Here is a 15,795-nt window from a genome sequence, read left to right as displayed (position 1 = left end):
TCGTTAATTGTCCAGTATGTATTACTTATAAAGGAAGTTATAGGTTCAAATGGTTCAAATGGCTCTGAGCACTATGGGACTCAACATCTTAGGTCATAAGTCCCCTAGAACTTAGAACTACTTAAACCTAACTAACCTAAGGACATCACACACACCCATGCCCGAGGCAGGATTCGAACCTGCGACCGTAGCAGCCCCGCGGTTCCGGACTGCAGCGCCAGAACCGCACGGCCACCGCGGCCGGCGAAGTTATAGGTGCCTGTGTAAGTAGACTGTTTAGGTTTTTATGTTGGTAACGTCACCTAGCGCTCTGTATGGAAATCACTGACTGTGCTGTGTGCAGTCTGTGGGTGGTTTGCATTGTTGGAATTTGCTATCGTAGTGTTGGGCAGTTGGCTGTTAACAGCGCGTAGCGTTGCGCAGTTGGAGGTGAGCCCTCAGCAGTGGTGGATGTGGGGAGAGAGATGGCGGAGTTTTGAGAGCGGATGATCTGGACATGTCCATGTGTCCATCAGAGAGAGTAAATTTGTAAGACTGGATGTCATGATATATATATATATATATATATATATATAATGACTTTTGAACACTATTAAGATAAATACATGGTTTGTTCTCTATCAAAATCGTTCATTTGCTAACTATGGCTATCAGTATTTAGTGACTTCAGTAGTTAGAATCTTTTATTTAGCTGGCAGTATTGGCGCTCGCTGTATTGCAGTAGTTCAAGTAACGAAGGTTTTTGTGAGGCAAGTGATTCATGAAAGGTATAGGTTATTGTTAGTCAGGGCCATTCTTTTGTAGGGATTATTGAAAGTCAGATTGCGTTGCGCTAAAAATATTGTGTGTCAGTTTAAGCACAGTCATGTATAATTTTTCTAAGGGGACGTTACACCTGTTTGACATCGTTTGGCAGTTTATTATACAATTTTATCCCCTGATATGAACTGACGTTTTGCGTTTTTGACATTTTTGTATTGTTTTTCCTGAGTGATTGTAAATGAGAACTGCCTCTCGTTCTACACTGCAGAGCCATAGAAACTAGTACACCTGCCTAAAGTCGCGTAGGACCCCCGCGAGCACGCAGGAGTGCCACAACACGACGTGGCATGGACTCGACTGATGTCTGAAGTAGTGGTGGAGGGAACTGATACCACGAATCCTGCAGGGCTGTCCATCAATTCGTACGGGTACGAGGAGGTGGGGGTCTCTTCTGAACAGCACGTTACAAGGCATCCCAGATATGCTCAATGAGGATCATCTCCGGGGAGTTTGGTGGCCAGCGGAAGTGTCTCAACTCAGAAGACTATTCCCCGAGCCACTCTGTACCAATTGTGGACGTTCGGAGTGTCGTATTGTCCTGCTGAAAGTGCCCAAGTTGGTCAGAATGCACAATGGACATGAATGAATGGAGGTGATCAGACAGCATGGCGCAGGACAGCCGCGCGATCTAGGGCGCCTTGCCACGGTTCCAGCGGCCACCCTTCGGAGGTTGGAGTCCTCCCTCGGGCTTATGTACGTGTTTTGCCCTTAGTTTAAGTTAGATTAAGAAGTGTGTAAGGCTAGAGACCGATGTTCTTACAAGGGAACCTCCGCATCGCACCCCCCTCAGATTTAGTTATAAGTTGGCTCAGTGTATAGGCCTTGAAAAACTGAACACAGATCAACTGAGAAAACAGGAAGAAGTGTGGAACTGTGAAAAAATAAGCAAAATATACAAACTGAATAGTTCATCATATCATAAGCAACATCAAGGAAAGAGGGAACGCAGGAGCGCCGTGGTCTCGTGGTAGCGTCAGCAGCTGCGGAAGGATAGGTCCTTGGTTCAAATCTTCCATCGAGTAAAAATTTTAATTTTTTATTTTCAGTTTATGTGACAAACTCTTATGTTTTCATCACTTTTTTGGGAGTGATTATCAGATCCACAAGAAAACCTAAATCGGGCAAGGTAGAAGAATCTTTTTACCCATTCGCCAAGTGTACAAGTTAGGTGGGTCGACAACATATTCCTGTCATGTGACGCACATGCCGTCACCAGTGTCGTATGGAATATATCAGATGTGTTTTCCTGTGGAGGAATCGGTTGACCTATGACCTGGCAATCAAATGTTTTCGGTTCCCATTGGAGAGACACGTCCTTTCGTCTACTAATCGCACGGTTTTGCGGTGCGGTCGCAAAACACAGACACTAAACGTATACAGTGAAAGACGTCAATGAACGAACGGACAGATAATAACTATGCAAAAATAAAGAAAGTAAAATTTTCACTCGAGGGAAGACTTGAACCAAGGACCTCTCGTTCCGCAGCTGCTCACGCTACCACGGGACCACGGCGCTCCTGAACCCACAATCTCCATGATGTTGCCTATGTGGCCCATGGACTACTCAGTTTGTATATTTTGTTTATTTTTTCACAGTTCCACACATCTTCTTCCTGTTTTCTCAATTGATCTGTGTTCAGTTTATCAAGACCTATCCACTGTACCAATTTATAACTATATCTGAGGTGGGTGCGATGGGGAGGTTAGCAGTTTGGTCCCATAGGAACTTACGACAAATTTACAAATTTGCAAGGCAGGATGCTTACGTACGTGTCACCTGCCAGAGTCGTATCTAGACGTATCAGGGGTCCCATATCACTCCACCTGCACACGCCCCACACCATTGCAGAGCCTCCACCAGCTTGAACACTCCCCTGCTGACACGCAGGGTCCATGGATTCGTGAGGTTGTCTCCATACCCGTGCACGTCCATCCACTCGATACAAAGTGAAACGATACTCGCAGTGCCCTGTTCTGCCTGTTTACATATCTCTGTATTTCAATCTGTATTTTAATACGCATGTGTATACCAGTTTCTTTGGTGCTTCACCGTACATACATACACCACTGGCCATTAAAATTGCTACACCACGAAGATGATGTGCTACAGACGCGATATTTAACCTACAGGAAGAAGATGCTGTGATATGCAAATAATTAGCTTTTCAGAGCATTCACACGAGGTTGGCGCTGGTTGCGACACCTACAACGTGCTGACATGAGGAAAGTTTCCAACCGATTTCTCATACACAAGCACCAGTTGACAGGCGTTGCCAGGTGAAACGTTGTTGTGATGCCTCGTATAACGAGGAGAAATGCGTACCATCACGTTTCCGACTTTCAGAAAGGTCGGATTATAGCCTATCGCGAATGCGGTTTATCGTATCGCGACGTTGCTGTTTGTGTTGGTCGAGATCCAATGACTGTTAGCAGAATATGGAATCGGTGGGTTCAGGACGGTAATATGGAACGCCGTGCTGGATCCCAACGGCCTCGTATCACTAGCAGTCGAGATGACAGGCATCTTATCCGCATGGCTGTAACGGATCGCGCAGCGACGTCTCTATCCCTGAGTCAACAGATGGGGATGTTTGCAAGACAACAACCATCTGCACGAACAGTTTGACGACGTTTGCCGCACCATGGACTATCAGCTCGTAGACCAAGGCTGCGGTTACCTTTGACGCTGCATCACAGACAGGAGCGCCTGCGATGGTGTACTTGACGCACCTGGGTGCACGATTTGCAACGTCATTTTTTCGGATGAATCCAGGTTCTGTTTAAATCATCATGATGGTCGCATCCGTGTTTGGCAGCATCGCGGTGAACGCACATTGGTAGCGTGTATTCGTCATCGCCATACTGGCGTATCACTCGGCGTTATGGTATGGGGTGCCATTGGTTACACATATCGGTCACCTCTTGTTCGCATTGACGGCACTTTGAACAGTGAACGTTACATTTTAGATGTGTTACGACCCGTGGCTCTACCCTTCATTCGATCCCTGCGAAACCCTACATTTCAGCAGGATAATGCACGACCGCATGTTGCAGGTCCTGTACGGGCCTTTCTGGATACAGAAAATGTTCGAATGCTGCCCTGGCCAGCACATTCTCCAGATACCTCACCAATTGAAAACGTCTGGTCAATGGTGGCCGAGCAACTGGCTCGTCAGAATACATCAGTCACTACTCTTGATGAACTGTGGTATCGTGTTGAAGCTGCATAGGCAGCTGTACCGGTACACGTCATCCAAGCTCTGTTTGACTCAATGCCTAGGCGTATCAAGGCCGTTATTATGGCCAGAGGTGGTTGTTCTGCGTACTGATTTCTGAAATCTATGCACCCAAATTGCGTGAAAATTTAATCACATGTCAGTTCTAGTATAACATATTTGTCCAATGAATACCCGTTTATCTTCTGCATTTCTTCCTAACTAGTCAGAATAAGAAATGGTCCCTAAATACCACATCCTACTTTCTGCAATGCGAGAAGGCGTCGTAAAACACTTTCCTTAGTTCCAAGTGGTAACAACAGCATTCGGATGTCACACCAGCACACACGTCTACTTTCCCGAACTCTTGATACCTAATTCTTGGCCACGTGTACTGACTACTCGGCTATAATATAAACGCTAGAATGCATAGTATCTTCTTTATAAATTCAGGAGAGGTGTTTGCTGTAGTAAACATCCGACACAAAATTGGCACCTCTCATAACATAACTACCTTCCAGGGTCATAGACAGTTTTCACAATTTTGCAGTGGAATGAAATAAAATTACTGCGAAAAGTACAACGTGTACCCTCCCAGGTCACTTAGACAATGTAAAAGATGAAAAGTTTAGAGCGAAAGTTTAGGGAGAAAAAAGGGCCAGCATGTCTGATGTAGGGGCAACATTTCAACAGAGTGAGAAAAGACTGAATAATTATATAGGCGGTCGATTAGAAAGCCAATACGAAACATTGAAATGCTTCTTGTTCTAAGGGGAAAGCAATGCTGTAATTCGGGACGAAACAGGTTGTGGGCCTAAAACACAAATGGAAGAACAACGCAATAAAGGGAAACACTTATTTCCGATGGCCTCATATTTATCTAAATTTTATTCCAAACGCTGTAGAACTATTTTCCCCACTGTGAAGGTTCTACCGAGACCCTAGGCAATGGAAAAGGCGTTTTGTGAAACATATGTTGTTGGTTTTTAAGTACCTGTTTGTACTCTCCGGTGAAATGTAGATTTTGATGCCATATCGTAACATAAGTGAATGGATTGTACACATCGTAATTGACAACTACTAATACACTGTAACTATATAATTCTTAGAAAAGTTGCGACTGACGATTCCTATTTCAATACACAGTTCTCGTTTATTTTTAACACTGGGTTTTAAAACCGTTCATTTAAAAATGTATTTTCTTCAATATCTGAGACCTGAAAAGAGTTTCGAACTGCAGATGTTTTAAAAGCGATGGAAACAAGGAAACAAGAAATTTTGCAATTTTTGAGAAATAAAATATCGTTAAAATTAAGGCAGCTTTTTAATGTGTTTGTTTCAGAGAAGTATAAAAAATGAGAAAACCATTCTTTAAGGAAAAAGCATTGTAAAATTTTTTTTTTTTAATTGAGGCAGTTATGCAGTCTATATCGAAGCCTTAATATCTCCTAGATGGCTATATATATTGGTTAGTTGCATAAACTTGGGTAAGAAATAAGACTAAAGTGTATAACAACAACAAAATATTAGTGACCTCAATGCACAACCAAGTGGTTTGCATTCTAGCTGAAAAAGACCAGTCGCAATATTGGAAGAACCGATAAATGAAAGTAATGTCTAGCTGTGTTGATTTGAATGGAAAGGTAGCGATTAATTTGATATTGAAATCACACGCTTTTGTGTACAGTGACGCACTTCTAAACATGATCACTTGCATGAACAGTAAATTAGTCACAGAAAGTAATTGCTTAGTGACTTAATGGGTACGTTTGATGATTTATGTATCAGATAACATACAGAACATATGTATCAATGATTTTGTAGCTTATCTAAAGAGGCTGTGTATAAATAGTATTTGCTTAGTGACTTACTGGGTACGTTTAATAATTTATTTTACTGACTTGATATGGTACATATGTGTCAATTATTTATTGTCATGTCTCAGCAGGCTGTGTATAAATAGTTTAATGTAACAACACAAAAAATATGTGTATAAATAGTAATGACTTAGTGATTTAGTGGGTAATTTTAATAATATATTTTATACATAATATATGGTACATATGTGTCATTTATTTATTGTCATGTCTCAAGATGTGTATAAACAGTTAAATATAACAACGCAAACAAAAATATGTGTATAAATACAAAAGGCTTAGTGATTTAGTGGGTAATTTTAGTAATTTATTTTATACATAACATATGGTACGTATGTGTCAATTATTTGTCATATCTCTAGAGGATGTGTATAAATAGTTAAATATCACAACACAAACAAACATATTCATTATATTTGAAAACACTGTTTATAAATAGTTAAATATAAGAACACAAACAATCTGACAGATACACAAATGATAAATATAAATAGAACAATATATCTATGACAACCACTCTGTATGCCTTCTTTGGAGCGGTCAGTCTAATATGCAGTTGTATCAAAGTGTGTCCACTATGGGAAACTGAAAACAATGTGGACAACCTAGTGTAAACAACAATTTCTTCCCAGAGGTTTCTTTCTATGGACCATCTGTAAGAAATTTAATTTCATCATTTTTGTTTTCCATTTGTACCAGGGCGGTTCGTAAGCAGTCCTGCAAGAGACTAGGTGTGTGATCCGGTTATTTTGTCCAACCTCTGTGCATTAATGATCCACATAGACGTAAGAGGTCTCTATAAGAGACACGATTTCAGTCTCATGGTCCCCACGGGAACCTGGAGAGAGGTGAAGCGGTCCAGTCTGAAGCGATGTGAGGCAGTTGTGGTCCACCTCAGTTGTGTCCATTCGAGCACTCATTTTGTCCAGAGCGGGGCGGTTCACATTCTTCGTTCCTGAGGTAGTGACCGCACAGTAGTGATCCCGTGTCGCCTCGTCACCTCCTCCTAAAATGTCTGCGCTGGTGGTCACTTCTGGCCCCAAAAGCCGTCAATGGGATGTGTCTGGTAAGCTGTCGGTTCCTGTGAACAACAAAACAGATAACGCTTGAACAGCCAGCCCACACACAGGATTTGATTCGTGTGAAATGAGACCTGTTCTGACAACATTTTACATCTGTATATTCCGTGCTTTTCTGATGGGAAACCTCTGTCTCGTCACACAGATAGCACAAAAATTCGCTTAAAAATCACATTTAAAAAATTTGGAAATTTGTGGTAAGATCCTATGGAACCAAACGGCTGAGATCATCGGTCCCTAGGCTTACACACTACTTCATCTAATTTAAATTTACTTACGCTAAGAACAACACACATACTCATGCCAGAGGGAGGACTCGAACCTCCGATGGAGGAGCCGCGCAGACCGTGACAAAGCGCCCTGGACCGCGCGGCTATCCCGCGCGGCCATATTTAAAACAAATCTCTCATAGCAACGGACAATAATTCCAGGAGATATATTCGTAAATGTCCTGGAAGAAATATTTTTCGAAAGTAATTCTGATCTTAAAAGAGTAAGGGTTCCTTTTTTTATAAGCTTGCTTGTGAAGACGATACAGTTTTCTGACAATGATTTACAGCAAATGTTCCACATACCTAAAATTTACAAAAGAAACGCAAAACGAAAAGAGTGAAAATTAGAAATTATTTTTGCAGAATAATACAATTAATTTCGATTTTTTCCTTAGAACCACCTACGCACGCAGTGTAATTCCCGCAGATTCGTGAAAGCCACAAGCCCACTAAGCTGCATTGTTTTTCACTCTGCAATAAATCGTGCTTCGTGCACATCTCTAGTCAAAAGTCAGTATAAATTTGAAAACTGAATAAATCACGGAATAATGTAGATAGAGAGGTACAAATTGACACACATGCTTGGAATGACATGAGGTTTAATTACAACAACAACAACAAAAGTTCAAAAAATGTCCGACAGATGACGCTTCATCTGATCAGAATAGCAATAATTAGCATAACAAAGCAAGACAAAGCAAAGATGATGTTATTTACAGGAAATGCTCAATATATCCACCATCATTCCTCAACAATTGTTGTAGTCGAGGAATAATATTGTGAACAGCACTGTAAAGCATGTCCGGAACTATGGTGAGGCATGGGCGTCGGGTGTTGTCTTTCAGCATCCCTAGAGATGTCGGTCGATCACGATACACTTGCGACTCCAGGTAACCCCAAAGCCAATAATCGCACGGACTGAGGTCTGGGGACGTGGGAGGCCAAGCATGACAAAAGTGGCGGCTGAGCACACGATCATCACCAAACGACGCGCGCAAGAGATCTTTCACGCGTCTAGCAATATGGGGTGGAGCGCCATCCTGCATAAACATAGTACATTCCAGCGGGTGTTTATCAGCGAGGCTGGGGATGATGCGATTCTGTACCATATCGGCGTACCTCTCACCCGTCACGACAGCAGTTACAAAACCAGAATCACGCATTTCCTCGAAGAAAAAAGGCCCGATAGCGGTAGAAGCTGTAAATCCAACCCATACCGTGACTTTCTCGTCGTGCAATGGAGTTTCCACGACAGTTCTAGGATTTTCGGCAGCCCATATTCTGCAGTTGTGGGCGTTGACAGACCCTCGGAGAGTGAAATAAGCTTCGTCGGTCCGCAACACGTGACTCGACCAATCGTCATTTTCCACCATCTTTTGAAACGCCCACACAGCAAATGCCCTCCGCTTTACTATATCGCCAGGTAACGGTTCATGATGCCGATGGATTTTGTACGGATAGCATCGGAGGGTACGCCTCAGTGCCAACCAAACAGTAGTGTATGGAATGGCGGTGCGACGTGCGACTGCACGAGCGCTGACTTCCCCGTGCATAGACGAACCCGCTAAAGTCTCCATTTCTTCCTGTACCGTCTCAGCAGCATTACGCCCTGTGCTCGGTCGGCCACTACGGGGTCTATCGTCTAAACAACCCGCGGCTTCGAACTTCGACATCATTCTCGCCACAGCTGCATTTGTCAACGGACCTTTACCCGTTTGAATCCCCTTCCTAAGGCGATAGGATCGTAAAGCTGAACAAGCACATTCCCCATTCTGATAATACAGCTTCACTAAAAGCGCCTTTTCAGGTAATGTCAACATGCTGCGACTGCTGGCACATCTTACTCCCTCCCTTTTTTTTTCTTTTTCTTTATTGACTTTCAATTCCCCCCGAAGGGGGCGGGCTGGCAGCAGCTTAGTACGCTGCTCTACAGCCTACAGACATTTTTTAAAAAAAGGAAGCAGAAAGAAACAAGAAAAACAGGCGATAAAACGGTGACTTAAATTGTAAAATGGCGGAAAAATGCGGAGAGTGAAAACAGAAAGCAAAAGGGGTTGGCAATGTTGATAAAATACACAGGAATCAGACAAGTAACATAGTAGACACACAATTAAAAAATATGGCGACAGTCTGGTTTCTGTTCGCAAGAGATAAAAAATCACACCCAGCGACAGTATGATGGCTGTTCACTACACTTCCCAAAAGACGCAACACGGAGCACTCACTGTAAAAACACTCACTGTAAAAACACTCACTGTAAAAACACTCACTGTAAAACACTGCGCGAAAATGGCGGCACAAATATGACACTCCCGAGCCAAAGGCAGATGTGTGTGTGTGGGGGGGGGGGGGGACCTGGAGGAGGGAATAAAACAAGGAGGGAGGAGGGGAAAAAACGAAAACGGGGGGAACCAAGGAGGGAGAGGACTCATAAAGGGGGGGAGGGGCAGGGCAGACGCGAGAGGGAACGAGAAGAGGCAGAGGAGGGAAATGCAAAAGGACTCGGGGGAGAGAAGAGGACAAAGAGGGGAGGTGGGGAAGAAAGAGGATGGAAGGGGGGGAGAGAGAGCCCGGGAAAAGGACAGAGGAAAGGAGGGGGAGTGAGGATCAGAATTGACAGGAGGGATAAATGGAGGGAGAGAGGGCATCATCCAGGAGGGTGAGTTGATGGAAGCCACCTTGGGAAAGGAGATGGTGTAGAGATGGAGGGTAGGGGGGACACATGACAGGGGGTGGGGATGGGAGAGGAGAGGAGCAACCAGGGGGTAGGGGGTTCAAGGCGGCGGGAGGTGTAGAGGATGCGGATATGTTCGAGGAATAGGAGCAGATGGGGGAAAGGAATGAGGTCATAGAGGATCCACGTGGGGGATGGGATATTCCCTCCCTCATTGCAGCTTCTTTTATACATGATTGTCATGTGCAGTCACTGACATTTTGCTGTCCAACGCCATCTGTCGGACATTCTGTGAATTTTTTTTCGGTTCTAAAAAAAGCCCATGTCATTCCAAGCATATGTGTCAATTTATACCTCTCTATCTACATTATTCCGTGGTTTATTAAGTTTTAAATTTATGCTGACTTTTTGATCACCTGGTAGTAAGACGGTGATCGAATACGTGAACAAAGTGATAGAAATTAGGTAACGCCCAATAGGTATGCAACACACCTAATGTACAAGTGACACATTTATGATCTTAGCTGCCCAAAGCTACTAGGAAAACTTCCACAGCCTACATCACTCGTGATAGTCGATGGTGGTGTTACAGCTCTAGCTTCAGGTGACTCACCTTATGTGTATGAACCGGCTGGCGTGGCCATTTGACCAGGGACTGGTGTCCACCAGCAGGGGCAGCGTTTCGACCCAGCGTTCGATACTCGTCCTCAGCTCCTCCTGTTGGCCAAAGATGTCGCCAACAGGTGCCACTCGCAGCACGCGCCCCAGGAACATGTAGCTCAGCTGGACAAAGGAAGGAAGGAGTGTTCACACCACTGACTGCTTCATCCATTAAATCATGCATTCATCACGACAGTAAATCGTATGGCTAAACACAATTTTCAGATTTGAGGATACTTTCAGTGATGGATGTAGCAATCAGAAACTGCACTTACCAGCTACTCTGACATGTTAACCCTAGGACGCCTAAGGGGGGGTTCGCTGAACCCACAATTTTTTTATGTCCCCTGCTTTTGCCGAAGTAACTTTCATACTACGTATTCGCTTTGAGTTATTGTTTGTTGGCTATTTTATGAAACGTTAGTGTCGACCTGGGTCGAAAGAAGGCCCCTGGACAACATTCCATTAGAACTACTGACAACCTTGGGAGAGCCAGTCCTGACAAAACTCGACCATCTGGTGAGCAAGATTTATGAGACAGGCGAAATACCCTCAGACTTCAAGAAGAATATAATAATTCCAATCCCAAAGAAAGCAGGTGTTGACAGATGTGAAAATTACCGAACTATCAGTTTAATAAGTCACAGCTGCAAAATACCAACGCGAATTCTTTACAGACGAATGGAAAAACTGGTAGAAGTCGACCTCGAGGATTCATTAGAAATATTGGAACACGTGAGGCAATACTGATCCTACGACATATCTTAGAAGAAAGATTAAGGAAAGGCAAACCTACGTTTCTAGCATTTGTAGACTTAGAGAAAGCTTTTGACAATGTTGATTGGAATACTCTCTTTCAAATTCTGAAGGTGACAGGGGTAAACTACAGGGAGCAAAAGGCTATTTACAATTTGCACAGAAAGCAGATGGCAGTTATTAGAGTCGAGGGGTATGAAAGGGAAGCAGTGGTTGGGAAGGGAGTGAGACAGGGGTGTAGCCTATCCCCGACGTTATTCAAGCTTTATATTGAGCAAGCAGTAAAGGAAACAAAAAAAAAAGTTCGGAGTAGGTATTAAAATCCATGGAGAAGAAATAAAAACTTTAAGGTTCGCCGATGACACTGTAATTCTGTCAGAGACAGCAAAGGACTTGGAAGAGCAGTTGAACGGAATGGACCGTGTCTTGAAAGGGGGGTATAAGATGAACATCAACAAAAGCAAAACGAGAATAATGGAATGCAGTCGAATTAAGTCGGATGATGCTGAGGGAATTAGATTAAGAAGTGAGACACTTAAAGTAGTAGATCAGCTTTGCTATTTGGGGAGCAAAATAACTGATGATGGTCGAAGTAGAGAGGATATATAATGTAGACTGGGAATGGCAAGGAAAGCGTTTCTGAAGAAGAGAAATTTGTTAACATCGAGTATAGATTTAAGTGTCAGGAAGCCGTTTCAGAAAGTATTTGTATGGAGTGTAGCCATGTATGGAAGTGAAACGTGGACGATAAATTTAGACAAGAATAGAAGCTTCCGAAATGTGGTGCTACAGAAGAATGCTGAAGATTAGATGGGTAGATCACATAACTAATGAGGAGGTATTGAAGAGAATTGGGGAGAAGAGGAGTTTGTGGCACAACTTGACCAGAAGAAGGTATTGTGGTTGGTAGGACATGTTCTGAGGCATCAAGGGATCACCAATTTAGTACTGGAGGGCAGCATGGAGGGTAAAAATCGTGGAGGGAGACCAAGAGATGAATACACTAAGCAGATTGAGAAGGATGTAGGTTGCAGTAAGTACTGGGAGATGAAGAGGCTTGCACAGGATAGACTAGCATGGCGAGCTGCATCAGACCAGTCTCAGGACTGAAGACCACAACAACAAACAACAACAACGAAGGCATGGTGGTTTCGTCTTGACAGAACTACATGACACGATTTCAGCTGGCGCAGAGTGGCGACATGAACATGAAAATATATTAAAGCAGAAAGTGTACAAACATCGCAGAGTTGGTGCGAGCAAGGCAATACAGCCAGTCCGGCAGGAAGGAAAACGATATCGGGACACCCTCCTTCGTGTGAGGTCGGGTGGATAGCAATATGATTCCCATGGGAGTTCGAGAGGCATCAGTACTGATTATTTGAGGAGGAGCATATCGGTATTCAAGCAGTGTCGTATCTGAGAAGGTTCTCGATTTTTTCAAAGAGTCCTTGCTACTTTACTGTCAGAAAATTAGGAAGATACTACGTAAAACATTTAACGATTCGTCGGGCAACGGTTTTTGAGCGGCGTCTTTTATCTGTGAATTACACATCTGCAGGAGTCTTCCAACAGTGCTCACTCCCGAAATGCCCGCTGTCTCAGTTGTAAACAGCATACAAGAGCACTGATTTGTTGGGGTTTACGTTAAAGACAGTAAGATCGTTAAAAATCTCAGATATGTCAGTTGATCATGACCGGGCCAAATGTGGTGTCACCGCCAGACACCACACTTGCTAGGTGGTAGCTTTTAAATCGGCCGAGGTCCGCTAGTATACGTCGGACCCGCGTGTCGCCACTATCAGTGATTGCAGACCGAGCGCCGCCACACGGCAGGTCTAGAGAGACTTCCTAGCACTCGCCCAGTTGTACAGCCGACTTTACTAGCGATGGTTCACTGACAAAATACGCTCTCATTTGCAGAGACGATAGTTAGCATAGCCTTCAGCTACGTCAATTGCTACGACCTAGCAAGGCGGCATTTATCTTTTGCTGGTTCTCTTATAAAGCCTATACCGTCGGACCTATGTTCTCCAATTACGGAATAAAGTTAAGTATTCTACCAGTTACCTCCTGTTTGCTAGTCTTATTTCTCTGACCTGCTCCAGACCTCACGACCGTTTGCGTGAGCTTTAACAGCGTGCATTTCGGCCTCCTCAAGAAACACGGTGTTGGCACTTATGTCAACACCTCACCAAATATTTCACGAAATAAGCGTCAAACAAAAAAACTACAAAGATCGAAACTTCTCTAGCTTGAAGGGGGAAACCAGATGGCGCTAAGGTTGGTCCGCTAGGTGGCGCTGCCAAAGGTCAAACGGATATCAACTGCGTTTCTTTAAATAGGAACCCCCATTTTTATTACATATTCCTGCAGTACGTAAAGAAATATGAATGTTTTACTTGGACCACATTTTTCGCTTTTTGATAGATGGCGCTGCAATAGTCACAAACGTAAGCCTCACAATTTTAGACGAACAGTTGGTAACAGGTAGGTTTTTTAAATTAAAATACAGAACGTAGGTACGTTTGAACATTTTGTTTCTTTTGTTCCAATGTGATACATGTACCTTTGTGAACTTATCATTTCTGAGAACGTATGCTGTTACAGCGTGATTACCTGCAAATACCACATTAATGCAATAAATGCTCAAAATTATGTCCGTCAACCTCAATGCATTTGGCAATACGTGTAACGACATTCCTCTCAACAGCGAGTAGTTCGCCTTCCGCAATGTTCGCACATGCATTGACAGTGCGGTGACACATGTTGTCAGGCGTTGTCGGTGGATCACGATGGCAAATATCCTTCAACTTTCGCCACAGAAATAAATCCGGGGACGTCAGATCCGGTGAACGTGCGGGCCATGGTATGGGATTTCGACGACCAATCCACCTGTCACGAAATATGCTATTCAATACCGCTTCAGCCGCACGCGAGCTATGTGCTGGACATCCATCATGTTGGAAGTACATCACCATTCTGTCATGCAGTGAAACATCTTGTAGTATCATCGGTAGAACATTACGTAAGAAATCAGCATACATTTAGATTGCCATCGATAAAATGGGGGCCAATTATCCGTCCTCCCGTAATGCCGCACCATACATTAACCCGCCAAGGCCGCTGATGTTATACTTGTTGCAGCCGTCATGGATTTTCCGTTGCCCAATAGTGCATATTACGCCGGTTTACGTTACCGCTGTTGATCAATGACGCTCCGTCGCTAAATAGAACGCGTGCAATGTGCCATCGTCCCGTAATTTCTCATGTGCCCAGTGGCAGAACTGTACACGACGGTCAAAGTCGTCGCCATGCAATTCCTGGTGCATAGAAATATGGCACGGGTGCAATCGATGTTGATGGAGCATTGTCAACACCGACGTTTTTCAGATTCCCGATTCTCGCGCAATTTGTCTGCTACTGATGTGCGGATTAGCCACGGCAGCAGCTAAAACACCTACTTGGGCATCGTCATTTGTTGTAGGTCGTGGTTGACGTTTCACATGTGGCTGAACACTTCCTGTTTCCTTAAATAACGTAACTATCCGGCGAACGGTCCGGACACTTGGATGATGTCGTCCAAGATACCGAGCAGCATACATAGCACACGCCCGTTGTGCATTTTGATCACAATAGCCATACATCAACACGATATCGACCTTTTCCGCAAATGTTAAACGGTCCATTTTAACACGGGTAATGTATCACGAAGCAAATACCGTCCGCACTGGAGGAATGTTACGTGATACCGCATACTTATATGTTTGTGACTTTTACAGTGCCATCTATCACAAAGCGAAAAAAGTGGTCCTACTAAAACATTCATATTTCTTTACGTACTACACGAATATGTGATAGAAATGGGGGTCCTATTTAAAAATAAACGCAGTTGACATCCGTTTGACCTATGGCAGCGCCATCTAGCGGGCCAACCATAGCTCCATCTGGTTTCCCCCTTAAAGCTAGACGAGTTTCGTTGTTTGTAGTTTTTTCGTTTGATGCTTCTTTCGTGAGATATTTCGCCCAGTCACTATCAGCGGATCACCCTATATATCATTAGAGCCTTAAGTGTCTGACGTATGGTAAAGCACAGACTTTTGCAGTACAACTCTTGTTAATGTCCCTAAGGGCGAAACTGCCATTGTGGCCTGTAGCTCGATGGAAGGTCCAACATACCCACTGGCTCGCTACTGACTACCGCTAAATTCCTTGTCCGGGCGCTTCCGCGCCGCGGCGTGACGTCACGTGTTTTGAAAACGTCAGTGCAATTGGCCGCTGTCCGTCGCGGTCGATCGCCGTTGCCATCACCCAGTAGTGGACGGGTGGTACACATCTTCTTCAACACCGGCATCCATATACCGTTTCATTTCACGCCCTCCTCCTTTCGGTTGAAAATATTTGGGTGTTAAGCGATTTCGATTGGCTCCCTGTAGAGCC

General features: G+C 43.9%; 1 protein-coding gene across 1 annotated transcript in view; it reads right to left on the bottom strand.

Moving 5' to 3' along the window:
• Positions 1-6,347: 6,347 nt before the first annotated feature.
• LOC126215295 (uncharacterized) overlaps positions 6,348-15,795 on the bottom strand; it is a 79,547-nt gene continuing 70,099 nt past the window's right edge. The window contains exons 5-6 of the mRNA XM_049941981.1: positions 10,553-10,722; positions 6,348-6,995 (exon numbers count right to left, since the gene is read on the bottom strand). Of these exons, the coding sequence (XP_049797938.1) occupies positions 6,911-6,995; positions 10,553-10,722 (255 nt within the window). The 3' untranslated portion in view covers positions 6,348-6,910. The remainder of the gene's footprint in view (positions 6,996-10,552; positions 10,723-15,795) is intronic.

The sequence above is a fragment of the Schistocerca nitens genome, chromosome 12 (genome assembly GCF_023898315.1).
Source record: "Schistocerca nitens isolate TAMUIC-IGC-003100 chromosome 12, iqSchNite1.1, whole genome shotgun sequence".
Taxonomy (NCBI): Eukaryota; Metazoa; Arthropoda; class Insecta; order Orthoptera; family Acrididae; genus Schistocerca; species Schistocerca nitens.
Note: the sequence above shows the minus strand (reverse complement) of the source record. Positions and strands in the feature narration are given on the sequence as shown.